The sequence below is a fragment of the Jaculus jaculus genome, chromosome 10 (genome assembly GCF_020740685.1).
Source record: "Jaculus jaculus isolate mJacJac1 chromosome 10, mJacJac1.mat.Y.cur, whole genome shotgun sequence".
Taxonomy (NCBI): domain Eukaryota; kingdom Metazoa; phylum Chordata; class Mammalia; order Rodentia; family Dipodidae; genus Jaculus; species Jaculus jaculus.
In genome coordinates, this window is record NC_059111.1 from 651,500 (window position 1) to 674,895 (window position 23,396).

Sequence of the window (23,396 nt, forward strand, 5' to 3'; positions counted from 1 at the left end):
TTTAATGTTATTTTTTTATTGATAGCTTCTATAATTATAGACAATAACCCATGGTAATCCCCCCCACACACTTTCCCCTTTGAAACTCCACTCTCCATCACACAACTTTCATCCCTTATTTTAAAATAATACTTTAATATAATCAAATATCTTATATTCACAAGTTTTTCTTTGGGGCTTTGCACATGCTAGGTAAATGCTCTATCTCTGAGGTACATTTTCAACCTCTGTTCACACTTTCCCCAGTTATCCCATTGATGTGATTTGAGGGGGAGCAGGTGGCAGGATTTCATATACCCTAGGCTGTTCTTAAACTTGCTTTGTAGCTGAATCTGGCTTTGAACTCCTGATCCTCCAGCCTTCACCACTCAAGTGTTGAGGTGTGTGCCACCATGCCTTCTACTGTGATTTTTTTGTAAAGCGTTACTTTGTTCAAATGAAGGGCTCAACATTTTGCTTGATTATCTATTGAATTTCTATGTGTCTGTAATCTTTCTCTTCCTCTTTTCTTTTTCTTCTCAGTTATTGATAAGCCCAGGTTACAACCCAAGCTTTTGAAGCTTGTCACATTCTGTATTTGACTGGTGGCATCATGTGATGTCATTTAACCTATGATTCACTTTTAAATGCTTGCTGAGATTGCTCTAATTTAATTATGATTTAATTATTTAAAAAATATTTTATTTGGGCTGAAGAGTTGGCTTAGTGGTTAAGGAGTTCAATTCCTCAGGACCCACATAAGCCAGATGCACAAGGTGGTGCATGCATCTGGAGTTCATTTGCAGTGGCTGGCACAACCATTCTCTCTCTCTCTCTCTCTCTCTCTCTCTCTCTCTCTCTCTCTGCCTCTTTCCCTCTCTCAAATAAATAAATAAATAATTTTTGTTTTGTTTTGTTTTTGAGGTAGATTCTTGCTCTAGATCAGGATGACTGACCTGGAATTCACTATGTAGTTTCAAGGTGGCCTTGTACTCATGGCGATCCTCCTACCTCTGCCTCCCTAGTGCTGGGATTAAGGTGTACACCACCACACCCAGCCTTGTATGGCAAAACTTTACTGACTGAGCCATCTCTTAATTTTTACTGTTAAACATGGAATAGTTAAGTAAGTAGCCTACCTTCCCCATTCATTCATTAATACACAGGCTTCTAGCTTTTATGAACCTGAGGTTGACCAGAAGTTCTTTCTCACAATTTCCTTCAATTTGATGTTGACATCCTCTTAGAGCCTATCCATGGCTCTCTTATTTCTGCTTGGGCTTCCATTATGACTGTAAAGTAAAAAATTGCCCCCATGTCTGCATCCTTTCACAGTATGCTTTTGAAGCAATACTCCATTCATTTATCCCATGTAGCCATTTTCCTTATAGGGAACCATATGACATCCACCAAAAAAGACGGTTTACCACCCAGTGTCATTGCTATTCTTTCTTCCAGTATGAAAGAAATTACATTATTATTATTATTATCATTTTGGTTTTCTGAGGCAGGGTCTAACTGTAGCTCAGGCTGACCTGGGATTCACTATGTAGTCTCAGGGTGGCCTTGAACTCTTGGCAATCCTCCTACCTCTGCCTCCCAAGTGCTGGGATTAAAGGTGTGTGCTTCAGAAGTATAAATCCCACTATAAAGTGACATATTGCATAGTAACAACTTACCTGAAGCTATAAAGTGTCAAAGCAAAGGTTATACTCCGAGTGTACGGCAAGGGGTGGATTAAAAAGGAGAGAGAGGCTGGGCATGGTGCTGCACACCTTTAATCCCAGCACTTGGGAGGCAAAGATAGGAGGAGTACTATGAATTCAAGAGCAGCCTGAGAATACACAGTGTATTGTAGGTCAGCATGGGCTAGGAGACCCTATCTCGAAAAAAAGAAGAAGGAGATAGAGCCCTCATCTACTTAGAAAATTGTTCCAGTGCCAGGTATGGTGGTGCTAATGTCTATAACTCCAGGACTTGGGAAGTAGAGGCAGGAGATAATAATAAGTTCAAGACAGCCTGGGCCTCAGAGCAAGACCCTGTCAGAAAAAGAAGAGAGAAGGAGGAGAAGAGAAATGTAGTAATTCTGGAAGGAAACCTTTCTATGCTATGTTTTCTCATAACTTTGGCCCTTGCTCCATGTCACCCCATCCTACTTTCATGCTGCAGAAACAGCAGTGTTCCAACTTGTAGCTCCTAATAACCAGGCTGAGAGGAAACCACGTCACAATGTATATGCAGCAATGAAGTGAAACCGCTAAACGACGCACAGTAATAAGTCCAGTGGAATTTTTGTATCTTTTTCTTTATTAAGTAGGAACTTTGAATGGACACATCATGTGTTGGTACCATCATTTCCCTCCTCCCTGCCCCACTCCACTGAGGCTCCTCCCCAGTGGGATTGTTGCTATTCACAAGGGGTTGTGAGTTATGAGTTGTGAATGCAGCAGTTAGTCATTGTAGGGGTTGCTAATGACTCTGGATACTCCCTCCTGCCCCTTGGCTCTTACAATCTTAATGGCCCCTCTTCCGCAAAGTTCCCTGAGCCATGGTGGGTGTGTTTAAGTCTACTTTAGTGTGGAGCGCTCAGCAGCTTCTCAGAGTTATCTCCATCACTCTGGCACATATTGTCAGGTTCATCATGGAAGCAGCACTCTTGCTCACCTCAATTCCTCTGTGTTTCCACCTAGGCCATGGTTGATATGTGAGGGGTGGTTCCTCTCCTGCCAGGGAGTCAGCTATCTTTTCTAGTCTTGTTGATAGACTTTGGTTGTCCTTGGGTCTGCCTGCCTGGTCTGAGCCACAGGCTCCAAACACACCAACACCTCACCCCACCCGCTGGAAGCACACAGGGTTCACTCATGCCTGCACCTCCCCTGCTCTCTAAATCCAGGGGATTTTAACATTCACCTAAGCCAGCTAGTTTTTGCTCTAAGCACTATATTGGAGGCCTTTCCTGGCAGGGACTGTGCCAGAAACACCCCTGGTGGCTCCCAAAGAAGGAACCTTGGAGTGTGCACTTAGACACAGATACATGCTATAGGTCGTTGAATCCTTACGTGGTGTCTTTGAGCTTTAACCCTATTTTACAGGTGAGGACCCTGAGCCCCACAGAGACTGAGTTGTTCATCTCAAATCTAGTGAAGTCACCGCGTGGGTGCAGGCGCTCCAACACCCTCTGGCCATAACTCTGGATGCACCTTTGTACATGCTTTGCCTCCCCCAGCCCCCGCTCCCAGGACAATTAACTCAGCCACTCTTCCTTCCCACGCCCCCGCCCAGCCAGTAACTCCGGGGCAGGTCTGGTCTCTCCCCAGGCTGGACTTCACCAGGCTTCGCGCACAGATGCTCACTCACCCCAACGCGCCTCCCTCCCTCTAGGTAGCCTCGAGCCTCTCCAAAGAGCCCGCGTTTCCCGCCACGCGAGGCTCCCCCTGCAGTGGACAGCGCCCACCGGGTACAGACCCGGGTCGGGGGAGGGGTCGCAGCCAGCTCGGGGTGCCGCCCCTGCGCGCCGCGGGAACTACGCTACCCAGGCTGCTCCGCTGCAGCCTCGCGCCCGCAGCCGCCGCGGGTGGATCGCCGCGCTCGCCCGGCCCGGCGCCGCCCCCGCTCGTCCCGCCAGCTGCTGCGGGCTGGCCCCTGCGGCCCGCCTCGTCCGCTCGGGCATGGGCGCACGCACCGGTGAGCGCGGGCACGGGAGGGCGCGGGTGGGGACCTGTCGGGGCCAGCCTCGGCCGCTGCCCGGGGCTGCAGCCCGCGGCCGCCGCGCCCTGGCTCGCTCGCTCGGCGGGCGGGAGGATGCTTGCAGCCCACGCCTCGGCCGTGGTGCCCGCGGCGCACTGCGGCTCGGCGGGCGCGGGCGCGGTCTGCCGTCCTCGGGCCGCGGTGCTGGGCTTCGGCGCTAGGCTTTGTTCCTCCGCTTTCTCCTCGCCTGTGAACGTTTGCTAAGCTCCGTGCGGCGGCCTGGTTCAAGCCGGAGACAGGACGGGGTGGACTCGGGTCGGGTCCGCATAGCATCTTTTCCTGACAGCCGGCCTGCCAGGGAGCTGTCAATCGCAGAGCGATTCAGCTTTCTAAAACCCTCCGCATGCAGGTCCTGGAGATCTTTCCCTCCTCTCCCTCCCTCCCTCCCTTCCTTCCTCTTCTTTCTCTCCTTCCTTCCATCCATCCTTCCTTCCTGCCTGCCTCCATTCCTCCCTCCCTCCCTCCCTCCCTCCCTCCCTCCCTTCCTTCCTTCCTTTCGTTTTATCTTCTAAGATAATGATAGTGTGTGCCATCTCAAGGCTTCCTCAGTTTCACCCGTTTCCCTGAAGATGTTACAGGGTTTTTTTAATATAATAAAAGGCTCTTGGAAATTTTACTTTAAAGGATTCAAAGGTGAAAAGATGTTATAATCAAAATCCAAATTGCAGTGCAGAGGCCATGCACACTTCTTCCTTAACTATTGAACATCCCTCACAAGGTTCTTGGAAGGAATGAAAGGAGCATCAGAGGAGGAGTTCGAAACGTTGGCTGGGTGGTAGCTCCACCATTAAGGAGAAAGGGGACCCTGGGCCAGTCCCTTCATCTCCCTGACCTTCTTATTCCCTGTAAAATGGTTGCTAGACCTCTTCCAAGATTCTCCTCTCAGGGAACTGGAGAGGCAGGCTGCTTGTTTAATGCCTTTACAGAAAGCCTTATCATGGCTGAAAGGGCGTCTGAGCCCTATTGAGGAGGAAAGATTTTCCAGGGGAGGGGGAACGCTGGATTTCTTATATTCTCTTTAGTCTAACCTAGTGAATATTGTGATGTTTTGATTTTTGCATGTTGTCATGATCTGATGGGCAACAACGTATTGCTTTTGTTAGTTCAGTTTGCTGAAGGCCTTGCAGATAAAGGCTAGTGGCTCCCTATGGCTGGGCATGAGCCATCAAATATGATCAACAAGAAAGATGAGGACAGTCCAGCAAGAAATGACCGGAGAATAGGGTTTCAGGAGAAAATTATCATGGTTTACTATCTATACTTGTGAAAGCTGGCAATAAAATGTTTAAAAGGGGGGAAGGAATAAAAAATTAATGATCTGGGTGTGGCGGCGTACACCTTTAATCCCAGAGGTAGGAGGATACAGAGTTCCGGGTCAGCCTGGGCTAGAGTGAGGTCCTGTCCCAAAAGAAAAAAAAAAAAAAAAGAATATACAATAGAAGGAATAACAGACGCAGGAAGGTAGTGCTAGTGGAGACCTTTATGTGAAAGGTTGTCAATAGCAGGATTTTCATATTATTTCAAAGTTTCTCAGAGATTATTTGAGGGAAATGTGTCCTTACAATGGAGAGATTAGGAAGTTACTACTGTCACCAAATGATCACGTCTGACCTCTTGTGAGTCTCCTGCTGTAATTTAAAAAAAAAAAAAAGACTTCAATTTCGCCTTTGTAGTGTTCCTGACAAAAGATGCAGATGTAGTAGCAGGACAGCTATTGTAGATTCAAATAGTTGCAACAGGGGATTGCTGTGGTGGATTTTGTTTTCTTGTTGTTGTTTTTTTTAATTTTTAAATTTTTATTTCTTTACTTGAGAGTGGGGTGGACAGAATTTGCTTGCCAGGGGCTCCAGCCACTGCAAACTAACTCCAAATGCATGTGCCACTTTGTGTATCTGGCTTACGTGGGTCCTGGGAGAATCGAGCCTGGATCCTTTGGCTTTGCAGGCAAAAGCCCTACCTGGAAAGCCATCCCTCCAGCCCAGTGTGGTGGATTTTGAAAACAAGAGGAGAAGAAAGTAGCTATGAAGTATAATTTGGGGTTAGGGAGGCTTGCAAGCCAGCCAACCTGAGTTGAACTTTCCAGCACCTGCACAAAGCCTATTACAAAGTGACACACACATGTGTCTGTGACCCCAGTGTTCCTGAGGCACTGACTGGGAGCTGAAGCCAGTAGGATCAGGGAGCTTGCCAGTTAGAGCGGTGCACACAAAACGAATTGGCAGAACAAAAAAATAAATAAATAAATAAAAATAAAAAGGAGACCCTGGGGCTGGAAAGATGGCTTAGCAGTTAAGGCGCTTGCCTGTGAAGCCTAAGGACCCAGGTTTGATTCTCCAGGACCCATGTACTAGATGCATGGTGGCACATGTATCTGGAGTTCATTTGCAGTGGCTGGAGGCCCTTATGCACTCATTCTCTCTCTCTTTCTCCCTCCCTCTCTAATAAATAAACAAAAATAAATCTTTTAAAAAAGGGGGGAGAACCCTCTCTCAAGAAGCAGGATGGAGGAAGAGGACAGACCTACACACATGTGCCATGTCACACATGCACCTGTACACACACGTCATACACATCTACACACATAAGTTTTAAAATTTACTTATTTATTTGGAAGCAGAAAGAGACAGATACAGAGAGAAACAGAGAGAGAATGGGTGTGTCAGGGCCTTTGCAAATTAACTCCAGATGCATGTACTACTTTGTGCATCTGGCTTGATGTGGGTACTAGAGAATCAAACTTGGGTCACTACGTTTTGCAGGCAAGTGCCCTAACTTCTGAACCATCTCTCCAGCTTTACACACATACCTCTTAAGAAGATAGTTTGGAGACAATTGGGGAAATTCAAATATGGACTGTATGTTAGATGTTATTATAGAATTACTGTCAATGGTCTTGTGGATTGTATGTTAGAAGACATAGGATTACTATCAATACTCTTGTGGTTATGTAGGGAATTATCCTTTTTCTTTGGCGATGTGGGTGTTAGAGGTGAAGCACAATGACATCTCCAATGGTCAGCTAGTTTAGAGAAGAAAAGACTATGAAAGAGCCTCTGTGCCAGCCAGTATGTCTTGGCTACTTTCCTCCCAGGTGGAAATCTACATAGCAGTTTGGCCAGTCAACACCATATATACATATATATAGATAGATAGATGATATAGATATAGATATAGATATAGATATAGATATAGATATAGATATAGATATAGATATAGATATAGATATAGATAGATATAGATATAGATATACACATACACACACACATACATACATACAGTGTATATATAGCCATAGTTGGCAATACTACTAGCTCAGGGCCCTTACAGAATGCTGCTTCTCTGTATTCAGTGAATCTTTTTTTTTCTCAATTTTTATTAACATTTTCCATGATTATAAAAAGTATCCCATGGTAATACCTTCCCCCTACCACTTTCCCCTTTGAAATTCCAGTCTCTATCATATCCCCTTCCCATCTCAATCAGTTTCTCTTTTATTTTGATGTCATGATCTTTTCCTCATCTTATGATGGTCTTGTGTAGGTAGTGTCTTCAGTGAATCTTGACACGGAAAATAAAGTAAAAGAATACTCCCACTGGGCATGGTGGTTTACACCTTTAGTCCCAGCACTAGAGAGGCAGAGGTAGGAGGATTGCTGTGAGTTTGAGGCCACCCTGAGACTACATAGTGAATTCCAGATCAGCCTGGGCTAATACAAGATCCTACCTCCAAAAAAAAAAAAAAAAAATACTCCCAATACTCTCAGACCAAGGACAATAAAGAAATGGCATCAAGAGCTTGCTTGAGCTTTCATGCTGGTCCTCACAGTGCACTAAGTATCACCTCCACCTCCCAATAGTGGTAATTTAGCCTTGAACCATCCACATAGATGACAGTGACAAGGGTCCCATAGGATTATATTGCCTGATAGCATTATAGCTTAGTTTATGTAGCTGCACCCTGTGGTGTTTGCAGAATGACAGCTTTACCTTATGGATACATTTCTCTGAATGTAACTCTGTCATGCAGCAATGCATGCCTGCACTGTTCTTGGCCTGTTTTGCAGAGGTAAGGACAGGCTGTCAGATCTGCATCATCGACCCTGGGCTGGTTCCCCCCCACCGCCCCCCGAGCCCCATGCTTTTAGTCCTCACTGCTCTCCTAAACCCAGAGGAGACAGCCACCACTGGGCACCTTGTTACAGAAGGGGGCTGGTTTCAAGCTTGATTTAAACTCTGGCCGTTTTTGATGTTGCAAAATCAAGAAGTCAAAAACAAATAGTCTCCGATCCAAGTGCTTCATTCTGGTGGATGTGTTTCTTGTTCCCCTTTCCACTTGTTCTGTCTCATTGCCTTGCTGTATCTTTTACTTGAAATTCCTCCTTATCCTTTGTAGTTATTTCCCAAAATATCGCAGGAGGCATTTGGCTATTTCATTTTGTTTTTCTCAAACTCCAGATGCATGTGCCACCTTGTACATATGGCTTATGTGGGTCCTGGAGAATTGAACCTAGGTACTTTGGCATTGTGGACAAGCACCTTAACCACTAAGCCATTTTCCCAGCTCCCAGCCCGTTTTTTTTTTTTTTAATTGTTGTTGTTGTTTGCTTGCTTGTTTGTTTTGTTTGTTTTGAGATGGGGATCTCATGTAGCTAAGGCTGCCCTGGAACAGCTGGTCCTTGATCCTCCTTCCTTTGCCTCTAGTGCTAAGACTACAGGTGCACACCACCACAGCTGGCTTTATTTGACTGTGTAAAACAAGGAATGGGAAATAAGACTTTACTTCCCTATCTTCAAATAGGTTTGTTCCAAAACACAGTACATGTTATATTTTCCCAGCAGCTAGAAGAGAATTGAATGTATATGACTGAGGCATGTTTAGTTGCAGGGGGATTGATAGGCCAATTTTATTCTATTTACTAGTTTTAGTATCTGGCTCTTGTGCAAATTGGTTCATGGTTTAAAAATTATTGTGAAATATTGAAAAGATATAAAAGCATGAAGACATCTTAAATCAATAGCAGCTGGTGCTTGTGGGAGCTTTGGTCTGTCTCTGTGTAGCAGGGCCAAAGGCCGGGTCATTTGTGCCACGTCTGACTTTCCTCTTTCGTAGCATGGGTGTACTAACAAGACAGGGAGAGCAAGGAAAGCCATGGCCTTAATTGCTTCCCCAAGGCTTGTAACAAGGCTGAGTAACAGGATGAGTTCTCCAAGGGGTCAAGCCCTCTTCCTTAAGGATATCTTCACTTCTGTTTTTCATTTTGCTAAAGGACTCTTTGTGCTTGCCCACTTGGGCTTCTGGAAGCCTACTAGGAACGTGCCTCATTCCGGTGTGCACATTAGTATCTTGTTGCACGTTGAATGTTTGCCATGGGACAGATGCCCTGCTGGAGGTGAGGCTGAGGCTGTGGCAGTGTTTTGCAAACTTTCCACTGCCTCTGGGGAAACAAATGTGAACTCCTGCAGGGCCTGGGCAGGGGTGCAACATACAGCTAGGGCCTGTGAAGCGGGGCTTGGCTACATTCCTCTCCAGTGCATACCTATATTTATTTTAGTTTGTTTTGTTTTGTTTTGAGGCAAGCCCAACAGACTGGCCTTTTTTTATTTTTTTTTTCTTTATTTTTTTTTTTTGGTTTTTTTTTTAAATTTTATTTATTTATTTATTTATTTGAGAATGACAGACACAGAGAGAAAGACAGAGGGAGAGAGAGAGAATGGGCGCGCCAGGGCTTCCAGCCTCTGCAAATGAACTCCAGACGCGTGCGCCCCCTTGTGCACCTGGCTAACGTGGGACCTGGGGAACCAAGCCTCGAACCGGGGTCCTTAGGCTTCACAGGCAAGCGCTTAACCGCTAAGCCATCTCTCCAGCCCCCGAGGCTCGGTTCCCCAGGTCCCACGTTAGCCAGATGCACAAGGGGGCGCACGCGTCTGGAGTTCCTTTGCAGAGGCTGGAAGCCCTGGCACACCCATTCTCTCTCTCTCCCTCTATCTGTCTTTCTCTCTGTGTCTGTCGCTCTCAAATAAATAAATAAATAAATAATGACAAAGAGCGAGAGAGAGAGAGAGAGAGAGTAAGAGAGAGAGACAAACAAACTCTCCAAGTGTATGTGCCAACTTGTGCACATGTGTGACCTTGCACATGAGTCACCTTGTATGTCTGGCTTATGTGGGATCTGGGGGAGTCGAACATGGGACCTTAGGCTTCGCAGGCAAGCGCCTTAACTGCTATGCCATCTCCAACCCATTTTGTTTTGTTTTGTTTTGAGATACATTCTCAGAATGTAGACCAGGCTGGCCTCAAACAGGTGATCCTACTACATCTGCCTCCTGAATGCTGTGATTACAGGTGTGAGACACAATGTCTGGTCCTATATTTGCTTTTAAAAATAATAATTTTCCAGGTGTGGTGGTGCATGCCTTTAATCCCAGCACTCGGGAGGCTGAGGTAGAAGGATCACAGTAAGAGGTCACCCTGAGACTACATAGTGAATTCCAGGTCAGCCTGAGCTAGAGTAAGACCCTACCTTGAAAAACCTAATAATAATAATAATAACAACAACAACAACAACTACTTGGATGAGGTGGTTCACATCTATAATCCCAGTACTTGGGAGGCTGAGGCAGGAGGTTTGAGAGTTGGAAGTCAACCTGGGCTAATAGAGCCCCTGTCTCAAAAAACAGTTATAAAAATGGTATGCAATTGTACAAGCATGTAACCTCAGCACTCTGCAAGATAAGGTGGGAGGATGGCCATCAGTTTGAAGCCAGCATGAACTAAAGAGTAAGTTCCAGGCTAACCTGGACTATTAGTGTGAGACTTTCAAATAATAATAATTAGCTTTTCCTTAAGTCTTCAAGACAATGTTGTGCTCTAAGAGCATACAACTACTTTTCTCCTCTTGCTCTGAGACCCTCTGGTACATACAGTTTTCTTTGGCAGGCACTATTAGTAGCTAAGGTGCTATTGTAATTAATTTGTCTTTCCCTGTTGAACTATGAGCTCAGCTGGCATGTAAGGATCATCTATTCTGCTCACTCCCATTGTCCCAGCAGTGTCTGGAAAAGGTGGAAAAGGTTGTTGAGTAAATACTGAACATGACAAGTTTCAGACTATAAAGAACAACATGGTCCCTATCTTCTAGGAGTTTGTAATTGTTGGAGAGAGACCATGTAAGTAACACACATGAAAGATAAGCAAACAAGTGATGAACATTAAAATGGTGGCATAGACAAATGTCCATTTAGGGAGAGGAGCAACTTCTTTGGGCTCAGGTGATCTCTGAGAGCTCCATGGTAGCGATGCAGACAGTGGAAACAGTGGAAAGAGCTCTGGCCCCAGGGTCACTACCCTACTCTGAGCTCACTTCCTTTACTTGAAATTAGTTATAGAATATTTATTGGATGCTTAATCTGGGTCATGACCTGTGCTAGGAGTCAGGATTGTATCAGTGAACATAACTTCAAAGTCTCCACCCTCATAGAGATTAGCAAGTAATTGTCATAATGCTAAAGGCAGCTCTGGTCAAAGGGGCACCGTGTGGGTAGACAGAGACCTAGACTTTGTCTCAGGATCTGATGGAAGTGAGGCTCACATTGAGTCACGTGGAGTCAGCAGGCTAGGACGTAGGGAGTCACAGGGCTCTGAGCAAAGGGAACATAAGGCATGATCCAGGAATAGGAAATGGCCCAGGAGACTGGATCCAGAAGGACATGGTCTGTGCAAGAAGACTGATAGAACCATAGAAGACAGGGTTTGAACTTAATTTTTTTTCTTTACTTTTTTTTTTTTTTTTTTTTTTTGAGGCAGGGTTTCTAGCCAATGCTTACCTGGAACTCACTTTGTAGCCCAGATTGGCCTTGAACTCACAGTGTTCCTCCTACCTCAGCCTCTTGAGTACTGAGATTAAAGGTATGAGCCACCATGCCTGGCTAGTCTAAAAAGTTCTATTTTAAGGCTGGGTAGATAGCTCATAGGTTAAAGGTGCTCGTTTGCAAAGTCTGGCAATCTGAGTTCAGCTCCTCAGGACTGACCTAAGCTTTATGCACATCGTGGTGCATGTATCTGGAGTTCGTTGGCGGGGGCAGGAGGCCCTGGTGTACCCATACTCATTCTCTCTCTCTCTTTCTCTCTCAAATAAATAAATAAATTTTTAAATTCTGTTTTAAAATTTGCATTTACTATCTGGACATGGTGGCTCACACTTTTAATCCCAGCATTCTAAAGGTTTCAGATAGGATTACTCTGAGTTTGAGGTTAGCCTGGGCCACAACGTGAGTTCCAGGTCAGTTTGGGCTAGAGTAAGACCCTGCCTCAAAACAAATAAAAATAAACCACAAAATGTGCATGTGTACTTACATTCTGTATTAATAGTGTAACCATAATTCAAGAAGATAATCACAGGACTGAAGTGCTGGTTTAGCCATTATGGTGCTTGTCAGCAAAGCTTAATGACCCAGGTTCGATTCCCCAATATACACATAAGCCAGATGCACAAGGTGTTGCACACATCTGGAGTTTGCCATTGCTGGAGACCCTGGTGCACCAGTTTTCTCTCTTTCTTTATCTGCCTCTCTCAAAGAAATAAATAATTTTTTTAGACTTAAAAAGAGAGGCTGGAGAGATGACTTAGTAGTGAAGGTGCTTGCCTGCAAAGCTAAATGATCCCAGTTCGACTCTCCAGGACCCACATAAGCCAAATGCTCAAAGGGACGCACGTGTCTGGAGTTCATTTGCAGTGGCTGGAGGCCCTGACATGCCCATATTCTCTCTCTCTCTCCGTTCCTCTCTCACTGTGCCTCTTTATCTTTCTCAAATAAATAAAATGTATTTAAAAAACTTAAAAAGAGAAGATAATCACAAATATACATTGTACTAGAAAATGAATTATGATAATATTCAGAGAAACGTTGGAAGATCTTTTCTTTTAAGAAAATAAAGTTTTTAAATGTAAAAGAAGGAAGAAGAGGAGGGGACTGGAGAGATGGCTTAGTGGTTAAGGCATTTGCCTGCAAAGCCAAAGGACCTTGGTTCACTTCCCCAGAACTCACATAAGCCAGATGCACAAAGTGGCGCATGGCATCTGGAGTTTGTTTGCAATGGCTGGAGGCCCTGGCACACCCATTCTCTCTCTGTCTCTACACCTCTCTCAAATAAATAAATAAAATATTTTTTTTTAAGGAGGAGGAAGAGGAGAAAAAGAATGACTCCCTTTCTTGGGCAATGTCCTAAAATTCTAACTTCTAGAGGAAGGAACAGGATAGTTCTTTGACATATTAGAAAGGTCTGAGGTAATCACATGCTTTTTTAAGAAAATTATTTATTTATTTGAAAAAAAAAAAAGCAGAGAGAGAGAGAAAGAGAATGAATGAGCATGCCAAGGCCTCTAGCCTCTGCAAATGAACTCCAAATGAATATGCCACCTTGTACATTTGGCTTATGTGGATCCTGGGGAATTGAACCTGAGTCCTTTGGCTTTGCAGGCAAGTGCCTTAACCACTAAGCCATCTCTCTATCCCTTTTCACATGCTTCATTTTATTTTATTATTTTATTTTAAAGGTCTGAGGTATTCAAGGTGAAATGTTGGTTAGTCAGATAAATACTCAGATCTTGTCTTTAGGAGCAAAATCAAGAATGAACATAGAGATTTTGGAGTTGACAGGATGTAAATTATACTGAAAACATCAGAGGAAAGTGAGTTCACTTAGCAAGAATGTATGATATAGCTGGGCATGGTGTCGCACGCCTTTAATCCCAGCACTTGGGAGGCAGAGGTAGGAGGATTGCGGTGAGTTCGAGGCTGCCTTGAGACTATATAGTGAATTCTAGGTCAGCCTGGGTTAGGGCAAAACCCTACCTCGAAAACAAAACAAAAAAAAGTATGATTTTTAAAAAATGAATTTCTCAGGCTTGAGAGATGGTTTAGTGGTTAAGGCCCTGCATGCAAAGCCTAAGGAGGTTTGATTCCCCAGGACCCATGTAAGCAATATGTACAAGATGACACATGCATCTGGAGTTCATTTGCAGTGGTGCCCATTCTCTCTCTCTCTCTCAAATAAATAAATAAAATATTTTTAAAAATGAATTTCTAAGCCAGGTATGGTGGTGCACACCTTTAATTCCAGCACCCTGAAGGCGGAGATAGGAGGATCACTGTGAATTCAAGGCCACCCTGAGACTTAGCCTGGGCTAGAGTGAAACCTCAAAAAGCCAAAAAAAAAAGAATTTCTATGATAAGACTTTGAAAAGTACCAGTATTTAAGATGGAGAAGAATTGTGTAAAGAGACCAAAAACAAGTAATCAGGGGATGGGGAGATGCCCAAGTGGTAAAGTACCTGTCTCAAAAACATGAGTTCAGGGCTGGAGAGATGGCTTAATGGTTAAAGCACTTACCTGCAAAACTGAAGGGCATAGGTTCAATTCCCCAGGGCCCACATAAGCCACATGCACAAGGTGGTGCATTTGCAGTGGCTGGAGGCTCTCAATCTCTCTCTCTGTCTCTCTGTCTCTCTCTCTCTCTCTCTCACAAATAAATGAATAAAAATTTTTTTAAAAACTTGAAAACCTCAAAAAACAAACAAAAAAACATGAGGGTTGGAGAGATGGCTTAGCGGTTAAGCACTTGCCTGTGAAGCCTAAGGACCCTGGTTTGAGGCTTGATTCCCCAGGACCCACTTTAGCCAGATGCACAAAGGTGCACACGCATCTGGACTTCATTTGCAGTGGCTGGAAGCCCTAGCGCACCCATTCTCTCCCTTTCCCTCTCCCTCCCTCTCTCTCTCTCTCTGTCGCTCTCAAATAAATAAATAAAAATAAAATGTGAATTCCTTTAAAAAAAAAAATGAGTTCAATTGCCGCGGACTGACTCTCGGGGAGATCAGGACCGAGGGAGAACAAGGGCAAAGGCTCAAGGAGAACTCGGGATTCGGCGAGGAAATGACAGACAGACACACTCTAAGTTGAATATGCTGCTGCAATTTACTGAAGGTTTCATGAAGGTTTTATACAGATTGAACAGGGAAACTTAGCAAGCCAACAAGTGATCTCAGAAATCATTAATCTAAATAATCTTAAGTATTGTTCTATTGTAAGCATACATGTAATATTTATCAAGCAGGAATGTTCCCTTTTTTTTTTAAGAAGGACGTCTTGCCCCATTGACCACAGCTTTACATGAATAGAAGCTTGGGGTAAGGGATGTAAGGTGAACAATAGGTTATTTATTTTTTATAAACCGAGCAGAGAGCCATCTCTTTCCACTTATTAGATTATTTATATAATCCTCATATTCATTATAAAAGTGTTTCTATCCAAAAGACCACCAATATTTTAAGGCTGGTTTAATGTTTTTTAGGAATTCTTTTCTTACTTGTCTAGAGTATAAGCACCAAGGCTTACATGTCCTTGCTAAGCATTTCATAAATGGAAAAGAATGCCATAGCCTCCTTTTTTCTTCATAATTCATTCATTTATTACCGAATTCATCATATCCTCCCTCATAGGGGAGTGGATCTAGGTAGTTCCCAGCTCTGGAAGTCTATTAACAGCCCTTGATCAAGTACTGAACATACCCCCCAGGAAGTTTCCTGGTGGGAATGCCTAAGTTTTGTAACTCCTTTTCTGTAGAACTGTCATGCTTTTTATGAACACTACCGATCAACATTTCTATTTTTATATTCTTAGGCTCAGTATCGTTTTTAAACATCATAAGCTGTTTCTACTCTACACCATCTAAAAACTGTCCTAGAGTTAATTTTTTATTCCTAGTAGAGTTATATATTTTTCCCATTGTCCTAATCATAGGAGGGGCACATTCAATACTCAAATTGTTTTTTGTACTCTGCTTGCGTGCATGATTAATAGTAAGCATAGCGTAGAAACTAGCTGTTCTTACAAACAACTAGAAGGAAGCAGGAAAGAAACAGAACGCAGAAAACAGCTCATTGGCGCCAGCAATTAGGTCGTCGTGACTTCATGGGCAGCAGGAACCATTACAGTAACTGACTGCCAAGGGGTCACCGGGGGCATCCCTCCGAGGAGTGTTGGCCCTCTGTCCTCAGCTCTCTTCCAGTACAGAAGCATCTCTGCTTGCTACACAGGCGAGGTCGCCGTGGACGTAGCATTCAATCCCAGTACCTACAGAACATGCCCCCAGTGTGATCTTGTGTGCCTATACTCTCAGCACTAGAAAAGCAGAGACAGGAGGATCCTTAGAGTTCACAAGCTAGCCAGTTTAGCCTAACTGGTGAGTTCCAGGCCAGTAAGAGACCTTGTCTCCTAAAAGGTGGACATTGTTGTTGAGGTTGTCTCCTGGCTTTCACACATGATGAACACACATGTATAGACACACATAATTTGTCTTTTTTTTTTTTTTTTTTTTTTGAGGTAGGACCTCACTCTGGCCCAGGCTAACCTGGAATTCACTATATAGTCTCAGGGTGGCCTCAAGCTCACAGTGATCCTCCTTCCTCCGCCTCCCAAGTGCTGGGATTAAAGGTGTGTACCACCACACCTGGCTCATAACATTTTAAAGAATGATTAGAGAGGTAGAAGAACCACCTATGTTGCTAGGCTGCATGGTCCAAGTCACACTTGCCTCTGACCCTCTGTGGTCCTGCAGAACTGGGATCTGCGCCAGACCTCAACAGGAGAGCCCAGATAGTCATTGAGAAGAGAGACCACCATTCCACGTACTGGTGCAGTATCTTCCAACTTCACAAGAAACAATGGATATGTACAAACTGAGTACTTGAGAAAAATTCTTTTCTTTTCTTTTTTTTAATTTATTGAGTAAGAGGGAGAGAGAGAAAATGGACACATCAGGGCCTCCAGCCACTGCAAACAAACTCCAGATGCATGCGCCACCTTGTGCATCTGGATCATGTGGCTAATGGGGAATTGAGCCTTGAACCAGGGTCCTTAGGCTTCACAGGCAAGTGCTTAACTGCTAAGCCATCTCTCCAGCACAAGAAACTTTTTAAAAAGAGGCTCTTTACAAGGATAACATAGAGAATCCAATAAGTCAGAATGCTGGACCAGTCATGATAGACCCTCCATCACCAGAAGGTCTAAAGTCAGCAGGGAGAGGACTGCCATGCACAGGGAAGGGAATGTAAACAGATACAGCCTTCAGAACCCGACTCCTCTTCCCTCATCTTCAGGCTTCCAGCTAGTGCCTCCTGTTGCCCAAACACAGTACAAATTCAAACCTTTAGAAGTTAGAAATCCAAAATGAGTCTCACTGGGATAAACTAAGGTATTAGCAGGACCTTACTGCTTTCTGAAGGCTCTAGGGGAGCATTTTGTTGTTGTTGTTATTGTTGTTTTTGTTGTTGTTATTGTTTTTGTGTGTGTCTTTTCCAGCTTCTGGATGCATCCCACAGTGCTCTGTTCATGGTCACTTCCTGCATTTTCAAATCCAAAAACACATACATTCTGACCCTCTGCTTCTGTCATCACAGCTTGTCTGACTCCTGGCTCTTCTGCCTTCTTTATCCTTGAAGAACACTTTAGTACAGATTGTGCCTGCCCAGATCATCTGGGACATTCTTAGGTTAAGACCCTTAAGTTTAATGACATCTGTTCTCTCTCAAAATGGGAAGAAGCATACAAGACGAAGGTAGCTTGTGGGCATCTTTAGAAAGCCATGATTCTGCCTATAAAGAGCTAAGGAAATTAAGGAGAGAGAAAATAAGTAATAAAAATTAAAGCCATGCTATGGGAACTTCGGGTGATTAGTCTGTAGGTAAGAGGGAACCAGTGTAGTTCTTTCTCGTTTTTCCCTGGTTGGTACAAAGTAATGGCTATATTCTGGATATAATCTGGTAAGCATGTAGAACATAAGATGATTTTACTTAGTTTGCAGATCAAAAGTGAACAAAAAAGAATTCTGGGGACTTAAGAGATGGTACAGTGAGTAAAGTGCTCATCCTATAAACATGAGGATGTAAGTTTGATTCTCCAGAACCCAGGTTTAAAAAAAAAGAGGTTTAGTGGTGGGCATTTGTAATCCTAGCACCGAGGAGGTAAAGATAAGTTGCTTGCCAGCTAGTCTATCCTACTTGGTGAACCCCAATAAGAGAAACTTGTCTCATAAAAGGTGAAAGATTGGGCTGGAGAGATGCCTTAGCAGTTAGGGTGTTTGCTGGCAAGACCAAAGGATCCCAGTTTGACTCTCCAGGTCCCACGTAAGCCAGATTCACAAGGGTCGCATTCATCTGGAGTTCATCTGCAGTGGCTAGAGGCCCTGGCGTACCCATTCTCTCTCTCTCTCTCCCACTTTCTCTCTCTGAAATAAATAAGATATATATATATTTTTTTTTAAGGTGGAGGATTCCTAAGGAATGATACCTGAGGTTGTCCTCTGAACTCCACATGCACACATACACACTTGTACAAAAAAATGAAATAAAATATTTAGAAATGAATTACCATTCTACTTCAAGGTGGAAGTCAAAGATACTTCCCCAAGATGTGGGGGTGTAGTTGGAAGAAGGCAGTTGCCGTGCCATTGTCTCCATCATGTCCTTGCCCTCTACAAAGGAGTCATGTTCATAATTCTGTACATAGGAAACCATTGCAAACATTCTACCACTGAGCTCTCCCCCAACCCTGTTTTTTAAAGCTGGGATATGGCAATTGAAGCTTGAAATGAAGAAGGCTAAAGAAGAGTTGCATTACATGTGAAAAGGATACCTAAATATAAAAATGCAAACCTGAATGTTGTGAGCAGTTGAATTAATATTCTGTAAGTGTCCTACCTGCAGCCATCTTTCCCAGGCCAATTCAGTCTTTTTGTATAAAATAGTTCAGTTTTATTTATTTATTTGAGAGAGAGAGAGAATGGGTGCACCAGGGCCTCCAGCCAATGCAGATGAACGCCAGACATATGTGCCACTTTGTGTATCTGGCCTCTGTGAGTCCTGGAGAATCAAACCTGGGTCCTTAGGCTTTGTAGGCAAGTGCCTTAACCACTAAGCAATCTCTCCACCTCCCTCCCCCAGCAATCCAGTCTTTATTCTAACCTGTTGAACTGCCTTGTGAAACAAACAAACAAACAAAAACCCCAGATATGTTCACATCAAAAGTTTTAATGGCCAGGCATGGTGGGAGGCAGAGGTAGGAGGATCACCATGAGTTCAAGGCCACCCTGAAAATACAGAGTGAATTCCATGTCTGCCTGGGCTAGAGTGAGACTCTACCTTGAAAAAAAATTGTAATTGTAATTGTAATTGTTTCCCATCCCCAACAGAGTAAGATCCAGGTCCCTTAGCAAAGGCCATCAGAAAGTCCCTACATACTATCTCCTCTTTATCCCTTGTCCTCCACCCCACCACCATGAATCCTCTTCTCTAGCTATCCACCTGTTCCACCAACATATCATGTACTTTCCTATCTTTGTACCTTTTTTTATGCTATTCTTTCCTAGACTAGTACTTGCCCACCCATGTCCACCTTATGACCTCTCCCTTTAAGGCTTAAGTGCAGCCCCTTTTTTTAGTGTCTCTGAAGCCTTTCATGCCCTAACCGAGGGATTTTTAACCTACTTGGTACATTACCTGTAGCACTTATCACATCATATTGTTGCTGTTTGTGTGATTGTCAGGCTAAACTGTGATCTTCTTGTGGGAAGGGGTCCTTCATTTATCTTTGTTTTCCTGTTTTCTAGAGAACTGTGTCTGGCAATAATAGGTATGAAGCAAGTACTTGTTAACTTGAAAGGGCTGATGATGGCTGGATAGGGTATTTTGTTGCTAAGGAAGATCTGTAAAATTCTCTGCAAGTGACTGAGTAAAAATTTGACTTGGGGTCAACCTAGGAGTGAGATGTTATTTTAAAGTGAGGGGCTGAAAGAAGAATGTCTCAGGGTATAAAGAAAGAACTTGGGAGGGTGGCTAAAAAATGTGAAATGAGAGCAGAAATGGAGGATAAGAAAAAAGAAAAGTAGAGAGCGATTATGTGGCCAGAACTCTAGCATGCCTCTTGTTTAATTGCAGAGGGCTTACTTACTAGACAATGCTTTCTCACATAAGCCTTCCAAGCTCTCTTTCTTGAATGAATCCCATTTTGTATTCTCCACATCACTTCTCCCTGAAAAGGCACAAGTGTGCTTCTTACAACTGCTGTGCAATTAGTGCATTGTTCTTCACTATTTTTCCATGGAAAGCTGGGGGAGGCAAAATAGTAGAATGAAAAAGCATTCACTGCCCTAGGAGTCAGAAGCCAGGCACACACCTCCAGTTCTGTAACCTCCAGCGAGATCTTTAGTCACTGTCACCTCAGAGTTATCATCTGTCAAATGGAGATGATATAAGCTATGCATGAGGACACTTTGTAAGCTCTACCCTTCTTCAAAAGTGAAGGTCATACTGTCTTTTGGTTGAATTATTTGTCCAGTAGATTCTGTTGCCAGCATCAGAGAGTCATCTGTTAGTAAGTTTATTTACAGGAAGAAGATAACAGCATTTCTCTTCTCTTGGTGGCAGCCTGAAGTCTCAGGAAGCTGGCCCACTTCAAGGTGCATGTAAAAGGAGTATAAGACACCATGGCGCTCCCCTTTCAGAAGGAGCTGGAGAAATACAAGAACATTGATGAAGATGAGCTTCTTGGCAAGCTCTCAGAAGAGGAACTGAAACAGTTGGAAAATGTTCTAGATGACCTAGATCCAGAGGTTAGTGGCATGGAACTGAAGCAGAGAGGGTATGGCTACACCCCTAAATAATCATAGAGATTCCTGAGTTCCACATGCAAATTGTGTGTTCTTCTTCACTGGCTCTGAGTTATTCTCTTTTAGAAGTTTGTGGCAAGCTTTGTGGCCACTACAGTGAGACATGGCAAATGTACTTCTCAAAAAAAAAAAAAAAAAAAAGCAGTGTAGTGTAAATGAAGAAAAATATTTTTCATTAGTTGAGGAAAAAGAAGTTTGACTTGGGAAAAAGAAGGAAAGAGTAAAAATTTTACTGAGTGTTTTCAACGTACCAGACACTGCTGTGCAAAGTCCTTGAGGTTGCGTTAGCTCCAGAAGCGAGAAGGTCCTCTGCATAGGATCTCACATAACAAATATCTGAGGTGGCATTTAAAGCAGGTTTTAACCCCAATTACAGAGTTATTTCTGAGACTGCATCACATGTAGCCAAGGCTGGTCTTGAACTTGCTATGTAGCCAAAGTGATAATGAATTATTCACTCCACTTCCTGAATGCTTGAGTTACGTGTGTGCCACCACACCTGGCACCATTTTTTGTTGTTTATTTTTATTTATTTATTTGAAAGTGACAGAGAAAGAGGCAGACAGAGAAAGAGATAGACAGGGCATGGTTGCCCCAGGGCCTCCAGCCACTGCAAACGAACGCCAGACGTGTGTGCCCCCTTGTGCATCTGGCTAACATGGTCCTGGGGAATTGAGCCTCAAACCAGGGTCCTTAGACTTCACAGGGAAGTGCTTAACCACTAAGCCATCTCTCCAGCCCCCATTTCTTTTAAATGTATCAATAACATACATTTCAATGTATACATTAGAATGACTCTAATCATAATGTCAAATAAACTTAAGTGAGGATTTTAATATTTTTATGAGTTCTTGAGTTACTGGTTAGCTTATTATATAGTATTAGTTTAGCAAGTACTTTCTTCTACCTGGATGGCATTATCTTAAACTTAGAGTTGAAGGCATCCAAAATAGTGATTTAACTATAAAAAGGCAAGTAAAATAAAACTATTGATATAATACTTTGTTGTGCCAGATGCGTTGGGTAATGAATGTACATTTACTTTTAAATATTTTATTTAGTTCACTAGAGAGGGAGAGAGTGTGTGCCAGTCCTCCAGCCACTGCAAATGAGCTCCCGATGTGTGCACCGCTTTGTGCATCTGACTTTGTCCTGGGGAATCAAACCCAGAATGGCTGACTTTGAAAGCAAGTGCAAAGTCCCAACCCCATGAATTTACTTGTAAAACTACAACATGGCCAGGCATGTTGGTGCATGCCCAATCCCAGAACTTGGGAAATAGAGATAAAAGGATTATTGTGAGTCTAAAGCTAGCCTGGGATTTCAGAGTGAGTTCCATGCTAGCCTGAGCTAGAGTGAGACCCTACTCGAAAAAAAAAAAAAAAAATTAGCACAATGTTTTTATTTTGTACATAAAAGGAATCACTATAGGGCTTAATCAGATCCAGACAGGCATGGTGGTGCATACCTATAATCCTAGTACTGAAGGCTGAAGCAGGAGGATCAAGAGTTGGAGGTCAGCTGGGCGTGGTGGCGCATGCCTTTAATCCCAGCACTTGGGAGGCAGAGGTAGGAGGATCACCATGAGTTTGAGGCCACCCGAGACTATGTAGTGAATTCCAGGTCAGCCTGGGCTAGAGTGAGACCCTACCTCAAAAAGAAAAAAAACAACAAAAAAAGAGTTTGAGGTCATCCTCAGCTATGTAAGCAAATTTAAAGCCAGTTTGGGCTACATGAGATTCTATCTTAAAAACCAAAATGAATGAATGAATGACTAAATGAATTAATGAATAAGTAAATAAATAAAGCTTAATCAGGCAGATATAAGCATCTACTATAATATTCATTCAGCTGCTTAGATGTTTCCACAGGAAACAAGTTAGAAACAATAATGTAGCTATTGTAGTAACCTTCATGTTGCTGGGACAAAACACCAGAAAAAAGTGGGAAGAAAGGTTTTATTTTGGCTCACAATCCCAAGGAGAAGTGTCATGATGGCAGGGGAAAGCATGGCATAAGCAGCAGCTGGGCATTACATTTTGCCACAGCAAGTGGAAGATAGCAGCAAAAGTGAGCTAAACTGCGGCAAGGGAAAGCTGGACTATAATACCCCGAAGCCTTTTCCAGCAACACATCTCCTTCAACAAAGTACCACCTCTCAAATTGCCACCAGCCATGGACCAAGCATGCAAAACTTAGGAGTTTATGGGGGACTCTGATTCAGACCATCATAGTAGCCATCTTGACTTCTGCCTTGGGAGCACCTTGGGTACATACCTAACCAAACTCAAGTGTGACGGACAGGAAGAGATTCTTGCTACCACACTAGGAGACAGTTGCAGGAGGCCCAAAGGCTGCTTGTTCCTGCTGTCTCTGCTCTCCTGGAGCTGGATGGGCACCTTCCTCTCGGCCCAGAATGTGAGAATTAGTAGGCCTTAGAGTTGTCCCAGAGACAGCCCTCAGCCCCCACTTACATCTCTACACAGGCACCTCCCTGCTTTCCCACAAAGAACAATGGAAGAAATAAAAAATTTTAAAAAGCTCCACAGACATCCTTGCTTCCCACTTACACTTCTGTCTTGTCAGAGTGCCATGCTGCCAGCTGGATTCCGACAGAAAGACCAGACCCAGAAAGCAGTCACTGGTCCTTTTGACCGGGAGCACCTCCTCATGTACCTGGAGAAGGAGGCTTTGGAACAGAAAGACAGGGAGGACTTTGTGCCCTTCACCGGAGAAAAGAAAGGTAAGAACCTCAGATAGCACCACTAGGAGCAAAGTACTCTTAATGTACCAAGACGGTTGGTCAAGCAGGGAGCTGACTTGGGAACAGGAGATAAACCTGTGAGCAGCACACAGTGTTGTGAAACGTCACGGCTGGTAGATACGTGCCATTCCACACTTGCTCCAGACCGTGGACCATACTGTACCAGAGTGAATCCTGAGGTAA

At 43.7% G+C, this 23,396-nt stretch overlaps 1 protein-coding gene across 3 annotated transcripts in view; it reads left to right on the forward strand.

The window, feature by feature from the left end:
• Positions 1-3,565: 3,565 nt before the first annotated feature.
• The window catches only part of Tmod2 (tropomodulin 2), a 57,780-nt gene continuing 37,949 nt past the window's right edge, over positions 3,566-23,396 (forward strand). For all 3 annotated transcript variants that reach the window (XM_045161102.1, XM_045161104.1, XM_045161103.1), the window contains exons 1-3: positions 3,566-3,663; positions 20,208-20,392; positions 23,036-23,192. In XM_045161102.1, coding sequence (XP_045017037.1) covers positions 20,267-20,392; positions 23,036-23,192 — 283 coding nt within the window. In that variant the 5' untranslated portion in view covers positions 3,566-3,663; positions 20,208-20,266. The remainder of the gene's footprint in view (positions 3,664-20,207; positions 20,393-23,035; positions 23,193-23,396) is intronic.